Source organism: Diabrotica virgifera, chromosome 3 (genome assembly GCF_917563875.1).
Source record: "Diabrotica virgifera virgifera chromosome 3, PGI_DIABVI_V3a".
Taxonomy (NCBI): domain Eukaryota; kingdom Metazoa; phylum Arthropoda; class Insecta; order Coleoptera; family Chrysomelidae; genus Diabrotica; species Diabrotica virgifera.
The window spans coordinates 53,468,169-53,482,855 of record NC_065445.1 but is presented as its reverse complement, the minus strand read 5'-3'; the positions used below and the strand labels follow the sequence as shown (position 1 = coordinate 53,482,855).

The window sequence follows — 14,687 nt, the reverse complement described above, 5'->3', positions numbered from 1 at the left end:
ACCACAGAATGGTTAGGGAACAGTTAAGGCAGGTTTGAAAAGAGTCACAAAAGAAAGGAGAGTCACAAAAGAAAGGAGAGCCACTCAAAGGTAAATCCAGACTAAGAAAATAATTAACAATATTGATGAACCTTATTCAAAAAATTGATGAACCTCATTAAGCGAGAGATTAAAACGGTGACTGATATTGCCGTTTAAAAAACGACTTAAACAGACTAGGTAAGGTGAATGAACCATGGTGCAGAAAGTACGAAATGGAAGAAGAGGCTCATCATCATTTGGCTCTACAACTCTATGTGAGTCTTGGCCGCGTTTACTATTTCCCTCCATTGTTGTCGGTCCTGAGCAGCTATTTCCCATTGCTGTACTCCAATTTTGCGTAGATCACTGGCTACTGCGGCCTTCAATCTCTTTCTTGAGCGACCAACTGACCTTTTTCCATCGGGCCTTTCCCAGAATGTGGCGTTTAGAAGAAGAGGCTGCCATACACATACTATTCCATTACAATGTGCTAAGTGATGTGAGGCAGGAATTCACTGGTCAACTGAGTTTTGAACCAGAAGTGATCCTAAAACTACCAATAAGAAAAGTGTTGGCCTTGGTTGAGGTTCCAGGACTTATTAGAGTTTAAGGAAGAAAAGGTAGAGTATAAAGGTCTTAAACCCAAATGCGACAGACTAACGAGTCTTCCCTGATTTAAAAAGAACAAGGTAATATATCCAAAAAGCTTTAATACGTAGGAATAATATTAATTATGCACAAAAAATAGAATTTGCTGAAAGGAAAGAGATCAGTGAACAAGAACATATATACCGAATGAATATAGTGTTACACAATGTCCAATTCACAAAAAAAGCATGTGACAAAAGTACGAGCACTGTTTTATATTATGTATACAAACAAGTTAACTTTTTGCAAACGAAATAGATGATCAGGTACACTTTCATATTCGGCCATCTAATTAACTCAAACACAATTAATATCTAACACATCCTCGATGAAACGAAAAAACCTTGAAAAGTTTAACCATGTCAAACGTCTCGAATAATTGCAAAAATATGTACGGACACAAACGTCCAAGGCAGAAGGTAGGGTACAAAGCTTACATTCACTAAAAGAAAGTTTAAATGGCGGCGGCCTGAGTTCGGTGATTTTAATTCGTGTCCGTTCTTTCACCAAACTGTATCATTTCTCTACCACTAGTCATGGTAAGTTCGATTTTGGATTTCGTCAGGATTTTTAATTAAATTAATTAGTGTTAGAATTTTGCGAATTTTTAAGAGTGATTATTTTGGGTTTTAGCACCCCATTAATTAGAAGGTTTTTTTTATGGAATAGACGTTAATCATTCGTGTAGTGTGTGTGTGTTGAGTAAATGTCTTGTTACTTAGCAAAGTCGACTTTCTGAAGGTTTGTGATTTCCCTAATAAACTAATATTTTTTCTATACATAATTTTTCGTTAATATATTTCTTGTGTATTTTATGAAGGCTTACAACAATTCTAAACTAAAACATAATTTGCCAATGTAAGGGGTGTTGCACCTGATTGGACGATTTAAAAATTGACTATTTCTCCAAAAGATTTTAATGTGGTTAAATAGTCAAGTTTGTGGTTCAATTTTTGGCATATCATTTTGAAATTAATACACAGTTTTTCTAATTCTTTATTCTATTCTTTGCATATATTCTTCTTCTTTTCATTAATCCAGTTAGTTGAAGTTTTTCTTAATTTTCTGTTCCATCCTTATTTGATTTTTTTCTTCATATAATTATTTTCTTCAGAATTGATGTCCAGCATGCATAAAAAATCGTAAAAACAAATTCATAATTAGTTTTAATTCACGTATGTGCCTTTCAAAAGACATATTTTGATTAATAAAGCAGTTTTAGTTTGAGTAATAAATCAGAATAATTAAAGCAATTATGTTTTTACGATTTCGAAGTGTATTTCTTCGAATAATTTTATCTTAAGTGATGCGTTTTGTGTGAAGAGACAAAACAGAGGTAACTCATCCAATTTTTTGCCTGATATCTTAAAGTTCTTCTAAAAAAGAGACAGAAAACATGACAGACATTGCCTCTGTTTCATTCAAATATGTACCTCGTGATCTTCGGCATTCTACCTTTCCTTGGATAATAAGTCTTTCCGTGTATCCTTTCCTCCTATCAGCTCTCACATGTCCAAAGTATTTTGGACATGTTGAATGGACATTTTGGAATTGTTGGAGCTGGACTTTGCATTTCACAAAACTGTATCATTTCTCTACCACTAGTCATGGTAAGTTCGATTTTGGATTTCGTCAGGATTTTTAATTAAATTAATTAGTGATAGAATTTTGCGCATGGTGTATTTGGTCATTTAAAACATTTATTTTAAGTTAGAGTGATTATTTTGGGTTTTAGCACCCCATAAAGTTTGTTCTTTTTTTGGCCATAGATACTAATCATTCATCCAGTCGCAATCAGATTAAGTATAGTGTAATGTGTAGTGTATGTATTGAATAAATGTCTTGTTACTTAGTAGTCGACTTTCTGAAGGTTTTTTATTTCCCTAATAAACTAATATATTTTTTTGTATATTTTATAAAGGCTTAAAACAATTCTAAACTAAAACATTATTTGCCAACGTAAGTGGTTGATTAAAGATTTTAATGTCATTAAATAGTCAATTTTGTTGTTTCTTTTTGGCATATCATTTTGAAATTATTACACAGTCTTTCTAATTCTCTATTTTATTAATTCTTCGCATAGGTATATTATTCTTCTTTTCATTTAATCAAGTTAATTGAATTTTTTCTTATTTTTCTTTTGTATCCTTATTTGATTTTTTTTTGTTCATATAATTTTTTTTTGTTATTTAAATTTATCTTTGTAGATTGTTCAAATTTTCCTGAAACTGTTGCTTAGAAATTTTATCATTTTTGCTCAGAATTCATGTCCGGCTGAATCTGATGATGCCAAAAGATTGATATACTTATATTGTAACACAGTGCGAAATAGACAAGGTTTAAATATTCCTCCCTTTTATACAATGTTTTATACCTTTATTAAATTAATAAGTTGCAAATTATTTTTTCTACGGTCGTGCTAAAACAGCCATTTTCACGCACGCATTTCGTTTCCGAAAGTTGCACTTTCCCGCACGGCGTTCGTGAAAGTAAAGTTTCCCGCACGGCGTGCGGGAAAGTAAAATACCTTGTAATGTGGCATTATAATATATTATAATACATGCAATAAACTAATATTTAGATATTATTTACTAATTTATTTCAAATTTATCTTATTGTGTTCATGTTTTAATGAAATTAGCGCGATTATTTCATTCATAGGAGATTCTGACCAATAGAAAGCTACATAAATCTAAATTAAATCGATAATTTTTAATAATTTCCCGTCGTCAAGTATATTACGTCAGATGCCCTTCGTTGCTACGAAAAAATACATTCAGTGACATTAATGACAATTTAATTAATGTTTTAAAAATTATAAAAGTGATGACTTTCAACCGTCAAATTAATATTTATAACAACTGTGTGTTTAATTGTACTAATTTGTACTTACATAAATAAATTACAATAAAATTTTGGTGTTGAAAAGTTTTATTCATGAAATAATCGCAACAAATTGCACTCGATCTCTAAAATTAATATAGAATTTTAGAGCTCTTGTGCAATTACTACTGATAATTCGATGAAATAAAATTATTTTGACATAATAGGGCTTTTCATCGATTGTCATTTGTTTCGAGCTTCTGTCATGTGTCACATAATATTAATATATCTACGTCATACGTCTTTGCTTTGTATTATTGGTATATACCAATAGCGTACGACGTAGATATATTAATATTATGTGACACATGACAGAAGCTCGAAACAAATGACTGTGAATGAAAAGCCCTATATTTAAAAGTCAGATCAGTAAAAAATTACAATGGTTTTGAATCGTCGTCATGGAAATCAATATCGTCGTCGTGGTAACCCATTATATTGAAATTTTGGTTTTGACAACCTTGTCAAAGAATTCATTTGTGTATTTTCACTTCTAAATAAAAATTGATATAACTCTATTTTTTGTGGCTTTTTCCAAACGTACGGCTCTAGAAAAAATATTGTTCCAACTCATGCGGAAAGGGTCTTCCCCGCACTCGTCTGCTTGCCCGAACTCCGCTATCGCGTCGTTCGGGTCAACGGCAGTCTTTTGCGTGAAAGTATCACTTTCCGCACTAGTTAGGAAAATAACTATTTAAGTGACAGACATTTGTGGATAGTGTTCTTCGAAAAAAGAGATAGAAAACATTATAGCATTAACATTGCCTCTATTTCATTCAAATGTCTTCCTCGTGATCTTCGGCAGTCTACCTTTCCTTGGATAATAAGTCTTTCCATGTATACTGTATCAGCTCTCACATCATGTCCAAAGTATTTTGGACATGTTGAATGGACATTTTGGAATTGTTGGAGATGGACTTTGCTGGAAAGTCGTTTGCTGACCTCTAGCTTATATAAAATTTAATTATTTGTCCTGTGGTCGGTCCACGAAATTCATAATATTCTTCTCCAACAGAACATTCCAGTGACATTTCACCAAACTGTATCATTTCTCTACCACTAGTCATGGTAAGTTCGATTTTGGATTTCGTCGGGATTTTTAATTAAATTAATTAGTGATAGAATTTTGCGATTTTGCGATAGTATATTCTTAAATTATTGTGATCGTCGACAGGTACAAAGATTTGGGATTATGACATAGAGTTTCATCTAATATTTTATGTATACTTCATGTTGCAACTGTTTATTATCCTTGTCCATTCTTTCTAATAAAAGCTTGCTTTGATCCGCACTCATTCACTCGATCAAATCTCTCACAATCAATATCCATTCTGAAAAATTTAAATTGCTTAAAAATGGAAAGTAAATAGATTTTTTATCTTTCACCTCACAGGTAAAATTCTGCCACATGTACTATCTTCTCTTGAACTCCTTTGTTTTATACTCAACTGATTGTCTTTTTAGGAAGGTTATAACTTTATGGTACAAGATTAGTGTTATCATTAACTTTGCATAACCTGACTACAAAGACGATTTACAAAACTTACTCTTTTGTTGAAAATACGCCAGCGGTACTCTTTCAGAAAACTTTTACCTGTTTTTGCAACGCTATTCCATTTTCTACTCTTTATTGCACAACTTATTCGATTTTTTGCAGTTAAATTATGAGTTGTATAATGATTTGTCATGTAATCTTGGGCCTGCAGCATATGGAAAAACTGAGAGAAACGTTTAAAAGTGAGTTGCCCATATGCCTAAAGAGAAACGTATTTTTGTTCAGTGCATCCTTCCAGTCCTGACACATGGAGCAGAAACACTTACCTAGCATCGGCTACTAAACTCAGAGGTGTAACGAGGATGATCCTAAGGGGGGGTTACAACTACTGGATGGTCTCTGGGGGGTATGGAATAGTAATGGTGTTAAGCGTATAGAGCTCAAATTACATCCAAATAGGAGGGGGTTATAACCCCCAAAACCCCCCTATTTGCGTCTATGACTAGACTAAGAGTCACACAGAGAAGAATGGAGCGGTCCATGTTGGGAATAACTCTATGAGACAGAATCAAAAACGAAGAGATCAGGAGAAGAACCAAGGTGACTGACGTCATCGAAAGGATAGCCAGTCTAAAGTGGAGATGGGCAGGATACATAGCGAGAATGACAGATGGGCGATGGGCAAAGAGGTTATTGGAATGGAAACCAAGAGAAGACATGAAAAGCGTCGGTCGGCCGCCTACATGATGGACTGACGACTTAAGAAGGCTAAATAAAAACTAGATGAGAGCGGCACAGACGGGGTTGGAAACAAAAGTAGAAGGCCTATGTTCAGCGGTGAACTTTTGAGGCTGGATGATGACGATGATAATAATTTCATTTTTGTTAGATGTTGTGTTACCTTTTAAGTTTTTCAACTTTATAATTTCTTTTCTGTCGTTATTTAGCTTTCTTCTAAGAATTTTCATAATTTTAATTTTTTCGATTATTTGTTGTATCTGCTTTTCATTGTACTATCTAATTTCATTCCGGATAGTGCTGGAGATCTCTTTGCTTAAAGAACTTATTTCCTCAGGGACTAGGTTGGTGTAATTCAACTCTCTAAGTTTAACACAGAATAAACAAAAATAATGATACAGACGAGAAGGAATATAGTCCCACAAAACTTTATACATGAAGATGACATTGAAACGGGTTGGGAAGTTTACATACCTGGGAGTAGAAATATATCACAACGGATCAAAAGATGGAGAATTATGTAAAAGAATAACGCAGGCAAACAGAGCTTATTGTGCCGTCTCCCATATATTTCGATTTAAAAGTGTCCACCGAAATACAAAGATGAGAATCTATAAAACCTTAATTCAACCAAAAACATGCTATAGCAGTGAAGTATGGGTCCTGAAAGAAACATCCAAAAACAAACTCGACACATTCGAAAGGAAAGTACTGAGGAGAATACTAGGACCTGTGAGAAAAAACCTAATCTTCAGAAGTCAATACAACAACCAGCTTTATCAACTTTATGAGGACACACCCCCGTCAGACTTCATTAGAATACAAATATTGCAATAGGCCGGACATGTGATAAGAATGGGAGAGGATATGCTACCAAAAAGAGCACTGAACGCTAAAATGCAGGGAAAGAGACCGGTTGGAAAGCCAAGAAAGCGCTGGGAAGACACAGTTAACAGCGACGCATAAGCTCTTTTAGGAGTCCGTATATGGAGTAGAGCAGCCACAGTCAAATAAGGGTGAAGGTAAAAAATAAAGGAGGCCAAGGCTCAATTCAGGGTGTATTGCCGTAGATGCAGAAGAAGAAAAACTCTCTTCGTTGTTTCATTAATGCTTTGGTTTGGGAGCGAATTTTATTTTCTTTTTTCAGCTTTGGGGCAATATTCGTTTGTTGCCTGTATTAGTGTTTCTGTTATTTCATTGTTAATATCTGTTGTCCCTGTATTTTACACCGCTTCAGTTACAGTTTTTTTAAACTTTTGTGGGTTTATGATAAATAGCTGAGATAATGCAGAACTCTGAAACAAAATTGTGAAAACTATATAATAGTCATACATATATGTTAGCGAAGAGACATGATACTAAATCGTTTTTGGTCTTTCCTAAAAGTTTATGCTTACTTAAGATGTGATTGAATATTGACCTCTAACCAGTTGGAAAGGGACCATGCTAGTTTGAGACTGTAAGTCTGAACTTCGCAGTGCTTCACGCAGGAGATACTGGATGAGGCAATTCTCATCCCCGACACGGCGTGTCTGGCTATGTAATTGTGGCAACTGTCTAATAATTCTAGTACCTATTATTGGAATTTGTGCTATGTTGGTCAAACTTTTACTTCGATTGGAAGTGATTGAACGATACTACACAACCAACCATACGTGCTCATGTCGATATATTAATTAAAACTAAAAATTTAATTTAAAAAAAAATAATTTAAATATTTATTTTTTAAATTTTATAGGCGTTTATAGATTAGTATTTAGAAATGGAAAGTTTTTAATTAAAATAATTGAATATACACTTCCATTATTCATAATAATTATTCTCCTTTTTTTAATTAAAGAAGTCAGCAACAGTAAGTTTACTTCTATTATTAATAATGATTGGTAGGAATTTTTATGTTGCCTGTTTCTGACAACGACACTGTTAAAAATTCATAGTGAATCGATCAAAATAGGGATCGTCCTATGGATATATGGAACCCTGGATCTAGTCCATTTTCTCACGGTTTTTGCTCCGAATTTTAAAGAACCGCTGGGATTGACATGAACTTTGGCACACATCTAGCTACCATGTCAAAGAGAAAAAGTGATATGGTGCCGATGTGTGCTTTTGCTGGGCGTGGGCGCCACCTCTTCTCGGGGGTAAAAATTATACGTTCAAAACAAGACCGGAAGTGGATAAACTGACTAGTTCTAATCAACTTTTGTTCTATAGAGTTTTTCAATATTTTCGAGTTATTTGCGAGTGAATATGTTCATTTTTCAACAAAAAAAATACGTTTTAGACGGTTTTTCACAAATAACTTAAAAAGTAAGTATTTTATCGAAAAAAAAATGCAAAAATTTGTCAGAGCGTGGTCACACTCTAAATATTGTTAGCTTCCTGTCTCCATTGACAATTTTACTTTTAAACCAATTTTTTTTTTCAAAAATACCTAAGAACTTTGAACCGATGAAACTTACAGATCATATAAACAATACATTAGTAAAGTAACTTGTGAAGCGGTAACGATTAATTTCATTTGGGTTGCTAATTAGGGGGTTATTTTCACGATTTTTTTCCTCAAAAACAACACCAAAGTTGAGCATTTTTTCAACAGTCAGACAAGGTTTTTTTCCATCAAATAAAAAAACTGCATAAGAAATAGAAGTATTTTATATCATACATGGGACCCATCTCTCTTCATAGTGGTATTTTGAACCTTTTGACGTAAGTTAAACTTTGAATTCTAAAATCAATTATTCATTCGAGACCTTTTTATTGTAGCATAGCTCTGAAGATGGCTTTGTAAGCCGAAAGCGCTCAGCTAGGAATTATTTATTTTACACATTTCAAAAATACACTTCTCCCTATTTACCTGTTGTCATAAGTGTGTACAATACTATTTCAGTCTTTACATTTCAAAACAAAAGGGACCAACTTTATTTTGAACGTAACTTGCATAGGTTTAATGCTAAAAATTTTATTAAAAAATAAAAATAATTTTTTTTAATATTTTCAAAACAGTTATGATGAGTTTTCCCTGAAAAGTGCTTAATTTTTTGGTTATTTCACGTTGAAGTATTCAATTTGTAATTTGACCCAATTTTCATTAGCTACAATTCTGCTTCTACTGGGTCTACAGACTTCATACATACATCAGGTTTTTCACTTTTTTATAATCTTTATTTCGTACTATCAGTGAAAAACTCTATAGAACAAAACTTGCTTAGAATTAGTCAGTTTATCCACTGTCGAACTTATTTTGAACGTATATTTTTCACCCCCGAAAAGGGGTTGTACTCACCCCTTGAGCAAAAGTACATATAGGCAAAATATCACTTTTTTATTTGGCATGCTAGTTATATGTATGCCAAAGTTCATGTCAATCCAAGCGGTTCTTTAAAATCCGGAGAAAAACCCTTGATTAAATGGACTAAATACAACTTGCGCAAATATCCTGGAGGCGTGTAGAGCAGGCTTAAATCCAGCAGAGGACGCGAAAAGCTAAACGATGATGATTTATCACATCCTGTAATTATTGATTTATTTACAGTCATTTAAAATAAACTTTTGCTTCTTAGTTTTTAAATATTATTATCATTACATAATCTAACGTAGTGGTAAAACGATAATGCATTGTTTAATAAGGATTAAAACATTGCAAAAGAAGGTGGAACTTCCTTAAACTACTTTAATGAAATAAAGATGACTGTATTACGTGCATTAAAAGGAATAGACCATGATATTCATCTACCGTAACATCTTAATTTTTTAGACAACATGTGAATATTATATAATAATAGCTTTCCTTCATTCTTGTGTCAGAATGATCAAGATCCGATAAATCGTTTAAGGTTTGGCAGTATTTAATTAGGAGTTAATGGTTTGAACAACAAAAAATAACACAAAATAGATCGTAAAAAAGATATAATCTGTTTACAATTTAAATTTATTAGCAGCTTTAAATAAGATGTTAATTGACATTATTAGCGTCAGATTAATTTGACTATTCAATAAAAAATAGATGTCTATAAACGGGTCATAACAAATGAGATGGCATCGATTTCATCTAATTTAAAAATTGTTTAATAGTATTAAAATCAGATTTTTCTAAAACCAGGTCAAAACAATAACATGAACCGGTATTTCAACTTCTTAATTTTTATTCTTCCTATACTTCGGCCCGTATTTCGGAAGAGAAATATGGAGTAAAGTCGAAGAGACGAGTCCTTCCTCGTCTTCACTAAATATTTCTAGCGAGTATAGTAGGAACATTGTGTGAAGTAATAATAATAATAATACTGATATATTACTTACTTACTTTAATTTACTCCTCTTGATTCCATTTGGAACATAGGGCCGGGCCTCTACAGTCCCCCTCCATTCATCTCTGTTTCTGGTCAGGGCTTTCACCTATTTCCATGTTAATCCGTTGTCTTCTCGCTCTCTGGTAATATTTGTTTTCCAGGATGTCATTGATCTGCTTTGTTTTCTTTTTCGAGTTGGCTGGTAATCCAGGGCTATTTGGTTATATCATCTTTATTTTTCCTTAATGTGTGTTCAATAAACTTCCATTTGCGTCTATTTATCGTTTTGGCTATCGGCTCTTGATTAGTTTTTCTCCAAGCTTGTTACTAATCCGATTTTGCCAATATATTTCCAATATTCTTGTAAGTTATACAGGGTGATTGATTAGTGGGGTGAAGCTCAATAGATCCGCTATAATAATAGATAGCAGTAAAAGTTAATAACAAAAATTATAGCCAACTTTGAGCCTCACATTACAAAATTAGTTAGAATATTACAGGTTGTTCGATAACACAGTGTCAGACTAAACTTTTGTTTTTTTAAATGAAACACCCTATATTTTATTTTATATTCGAAATCCTGTTAACTTCTCCATCACAAAACTATAAAGGTTTGTTATGTTATACAGGGTATTTACAAAGTTATAACCAATTTTGTATGAAAATCGTAACAAGTTCAACTCCCTGTATAAATAGAAATAAGTACAACAGCAATGGTTTATTAATGCCATATTATTATGTTTTATTTATTGTCCAAATTTTCAAGAATTATTGACATTGCTAATAATTTTCTTTATATCAAATACAGGGTAAGTCAAAACGCAAGTATTTTAACTATTTAGAATGGGAAATAAGCCACAATATTATTAAAAAATGATTTTTATTAACGTTTCGACGCCCAAATCGGGTGCCGTTGTCAAAATACAAAATACTATTAATATAAACAAAAATGTTGTTGCTTAGTAAAAAAATTCTTCTAATAATTTATTTAATTTGACTCATTTATATCGGCAATTCAGATACATATGATACATTTTAAAGTAGAAGACTTTAAAATGATATTGCCAATATTTATGAGTTGCGTTCCTGGGACGACTTTATTAAACTTTATAAAATTTTAGACTTTATAAAACGCAAGTACATTATTTTCTCAGTAATGTTAAATGAAATGTCTGACCCTGTATTTTATATCCTTATTGAAAAGTAACATAACCGTACTTTAATTTTTATATAACATTCCCTATGTCCAAATTTATTAGTTTTCGAGATATTTTCATTTTTCAGAGCAAATTATTTTAGGTGTCTAAATGTAGAAATCTAAATTTTAAGTAAGCCATGACTGAATTGACAATTGACGATTACTGATTATCAATCCGGTAATCAATGTAACAATGTAGCAAATAAGGAAATAAAAATAATTTATTAGTAATACATTTTACAAAAAAACACAACCACCACATGCAACATTCTTTTGAAACAATTAAAATCTACTTTTTTATGTAAATGTAACAAATAAAGAAAGAAAATTAGTAATAAATTTTACAAAGAAACACACAAACACAAAATAAAACATTTTGTGAAGACAATTAAACACTACTTTTGTATGTAAATGTAACAAATAAAGAACGAATAATAATTTATCAGTAATACATTTTGCAAAAAAAAACATGTTTGAAAAAATTAGGAGCTACTTTTAATAAAATATTTTTAATATTTAATTACATAAGGTGTTCAAAATTACCTCCTATCACATTTATGCAAGCCTAAAAACGATCATTGAATGAGCTTCTGACTCTACGAAGCATTTGTAAATTAACACATCGAAATACACTTTTTATTCTATTTTTCATCTCATCCCTTGTTGTTGGGGGTATTTTATAAACTTCATTATTAATGTTACCCCAAAAAATCAGTCCAGTTTAATAAATTCTGATGATTTGGGTGGCCACGCTACTGGTCCATTGAAAAATGAAAATATCTCAAAAACTAATAAATTTAGACATAGGGACTGTTATCTAAAAATTAAAATACGGTAATGGTACTTTCCAATAGTGATATAAAATACAGGGTGTTCCATTTAAAATTACTGAGAAAATAATGTACTTGCATTTTGACTCACCCCGTATTTGATATAAAGAAAATTAGCAATATCAATCATTCTTGAAAATTTTGATAATACGTAAAAAATAAAGCATTAATAAACCATTGTTGTTTTGCTTATTTTTATTTATACAGGGAGTTGAACTTGTTACGATTTTCATATAAAATTGGTTCTAACTTTGTAAATACCCTGTATAACATAACAAATCTTTATATTTTTGTGATGGAGAAGTTAACGAGATTTCGAATTTAAAATAAAATATAAGGTGTTTCATTTAAAAAAAAAACATAAGTTTGGTCTGCCACTGTGTTATCGAACACCCTGTAATATTCTAACTAATTTTGTAATGTGAAGCTCAAAGGTGGCTAACATTTTTGTTATTAACTTTTATTGCTATCTATTACTATAGCGGATCTATTGAGCTTTACCTCATTAATCAATCATCCTGTATATTTACAAATGTTTGAATCTTTTTCTCTAATTTCTAAGTTTCTGCTGCATATAGCAAAATGCTCTTGACATTATTATTTGTATTAAACATCCTGATTTTGGTTTTGGTTGTTAATTTATTGGACTACAATGTTTTCTTCAGCATATAGAACGCATTCTGGGCTTTAGTTATCCTTCCATTAATTTCTTCTTCTATTCCACCGTTAGCGTCAATTATGCTTCCCAGATAGCGAAATTTCTGTAGATGTTCTACTTCTTCTCCTTCAATGAATATCCCCATTTCTCTTTCTGTATTTATCTTCATAAGTTTGGTTCTTCTTGTGTTAATCCCTAATTCTATTTTCTTGCTTCTTTTGTCTACTTTTCTGTTTTTTTCTGCATATGTTGTCTTTTTTCGGATACCAGACATATATCATCCGCAAAGTCTAGATCTTCAAGCTGACCGAAAGCATTCCATCTAATTCCTGTTTTATTTTTCGTTACTTTCTTTATGACCCACTCGATTAAGGTTAAAAGTATGGTTGGAGATAAAATACACCCTTGTCTGACTCCACTGTCTAGGTTGATTGGTTCTGTGATTTTCTCATTTAGTATGGTATAGTTAGACCCAAACCCAGACATCCAAAGTGAAAGTTATCCTCCAACACCAAATTGTTCTATATGGTCCACATAATGTTCAGAAAAAAGTCACACCATTTTGAGCGTCGGGTTTGGGGGGGAGAGGGGGGAGAAATCTGCAAATTCGTAGTTTTTTACGTTTTTCGTCAATATTTCTAAAACTAAGCGGTTTAGCATGAACAACCCTCTACACAAAATTGTTCTACATTAAATTTGAAATAAAAAAGGCCCTATGCATAACCCTTCTAAAATGAACGGTTCCAAAGTTACGGAGGTAGTATAGTATAATTGGTCCAAAAAAAGGCCTAACCTAGACATCCAAAGTATTACACCATTTTAAGCTTTCGGTTTGGGGGGAGATGGGGGAGAAATCGGTAAATTAGTAGTTTTTTTTACGTTTTTCGTCAATATTTCTAAAACTATGCTTTAGCGTTTTACATAAAATTTAAAACAAAAAAGTTCTATACATAATTGTTATAAAATCAACGGTTCCAGAGTTACGGAGGGTGAAAAGTGGAGGTTTTCGATACTTTTTATATTTACCGATTTCTCCCCTCTCTCCCCCCCCCCCCCAAACCCGACGCTCAAAATGGTGTGACTTTTTTCTGAACATTATGTGGACCATATAGAACAATTTGGTGTTGGAGGATAACTTTCACTTTGGATGTCTGGGTTTTTGATATAGTTATATCATAAATATTGCCCAAAAAATATAAGAAGTATCGAAAACCTCGACTTTTCACCCTCCGTAACTCTGGAACCGTTGATTTTATAACAATTATGTATAAAACATTTTTTGTTTTAAATTGCATGTAGAACATTTTTGTATATAACATTGTTTACGCTAAAGCATAGTTTTAGAAATATTGACGTAAAACTTAAAAAAACTACTAATTTACCGGCTTCTCTCCCATCTCCCTCCCAAACCGGACGCTCAAAATGGTGTAACTTTTTACTGAACAATATGTGGACCATATAAAACAATTTCGTGTTGGAGGAAAACGTTTACTTTGGATTTTTGGGTTAGGCCTTTTTTTGGACCAGTTATACTATACTACCTCCGTAACTTTGGAACAATTCATTTTAGAAGATTATGCATAGGGCCTTTTTTATTTCAAATTTAATGTAGAACAATTTTGTATAGAGGGTTATTCATGCTAAACCGCATAGTTTAAAAATATTGGCGAAAAATGTAAAATTAAACTACGAATTTACCGATTTCTCCCCCCTCTCCCCCCCCCCCCCAAACCCGACGCTCAAAATGGTGTGACTTTTTTCTGGACATTGTGTGGACCATATAAAAACAATTTGGTGTTGAAGGATAACTTTCACTTTGGATGTCTGGGTTATGCCATCTTTTGGATCAACTATACTATACTAATTGTGCATGATTTGTGCAGTACAATTTTCATAGAACATTTTGATGATTCTTTGTATTTTAATG

The 14,687-nt window shown here is 32.3% G+C and overlaps 1 protein-coding gene across 2 annotated transcripts in view; it reads left to right on the top strand.

Annotated features, from left to right (window-relative positions):
* Nucleotides 1-1,054: 1,054 nt before the first annotated feature.
* LOC114349007 (uncharacterized) overlaps nt 1,055-14,687 on the top strand; it is a 38,972-nt gene continuing 25,339 nt past the window's right edge. Inside the window, exon 1 of one of the 2 annotated variants that reach the window (XM_050646461.1) lies at nt 1,055-1,208. In XM_050646461.1, coding sequence (XP_050502418.1) covers nt 1,206-1,208 — 3 coding nt within the window. In that variant the 5' untranslated portion in view covers nt 1,055-1,205. Of the gene's footprint in view, nt 1,209-2,154; nt 2,280-14,687 lie in introns of those variants that run through there. The other variant, XM_050646460.1, reaches the window with a different exon arrangement.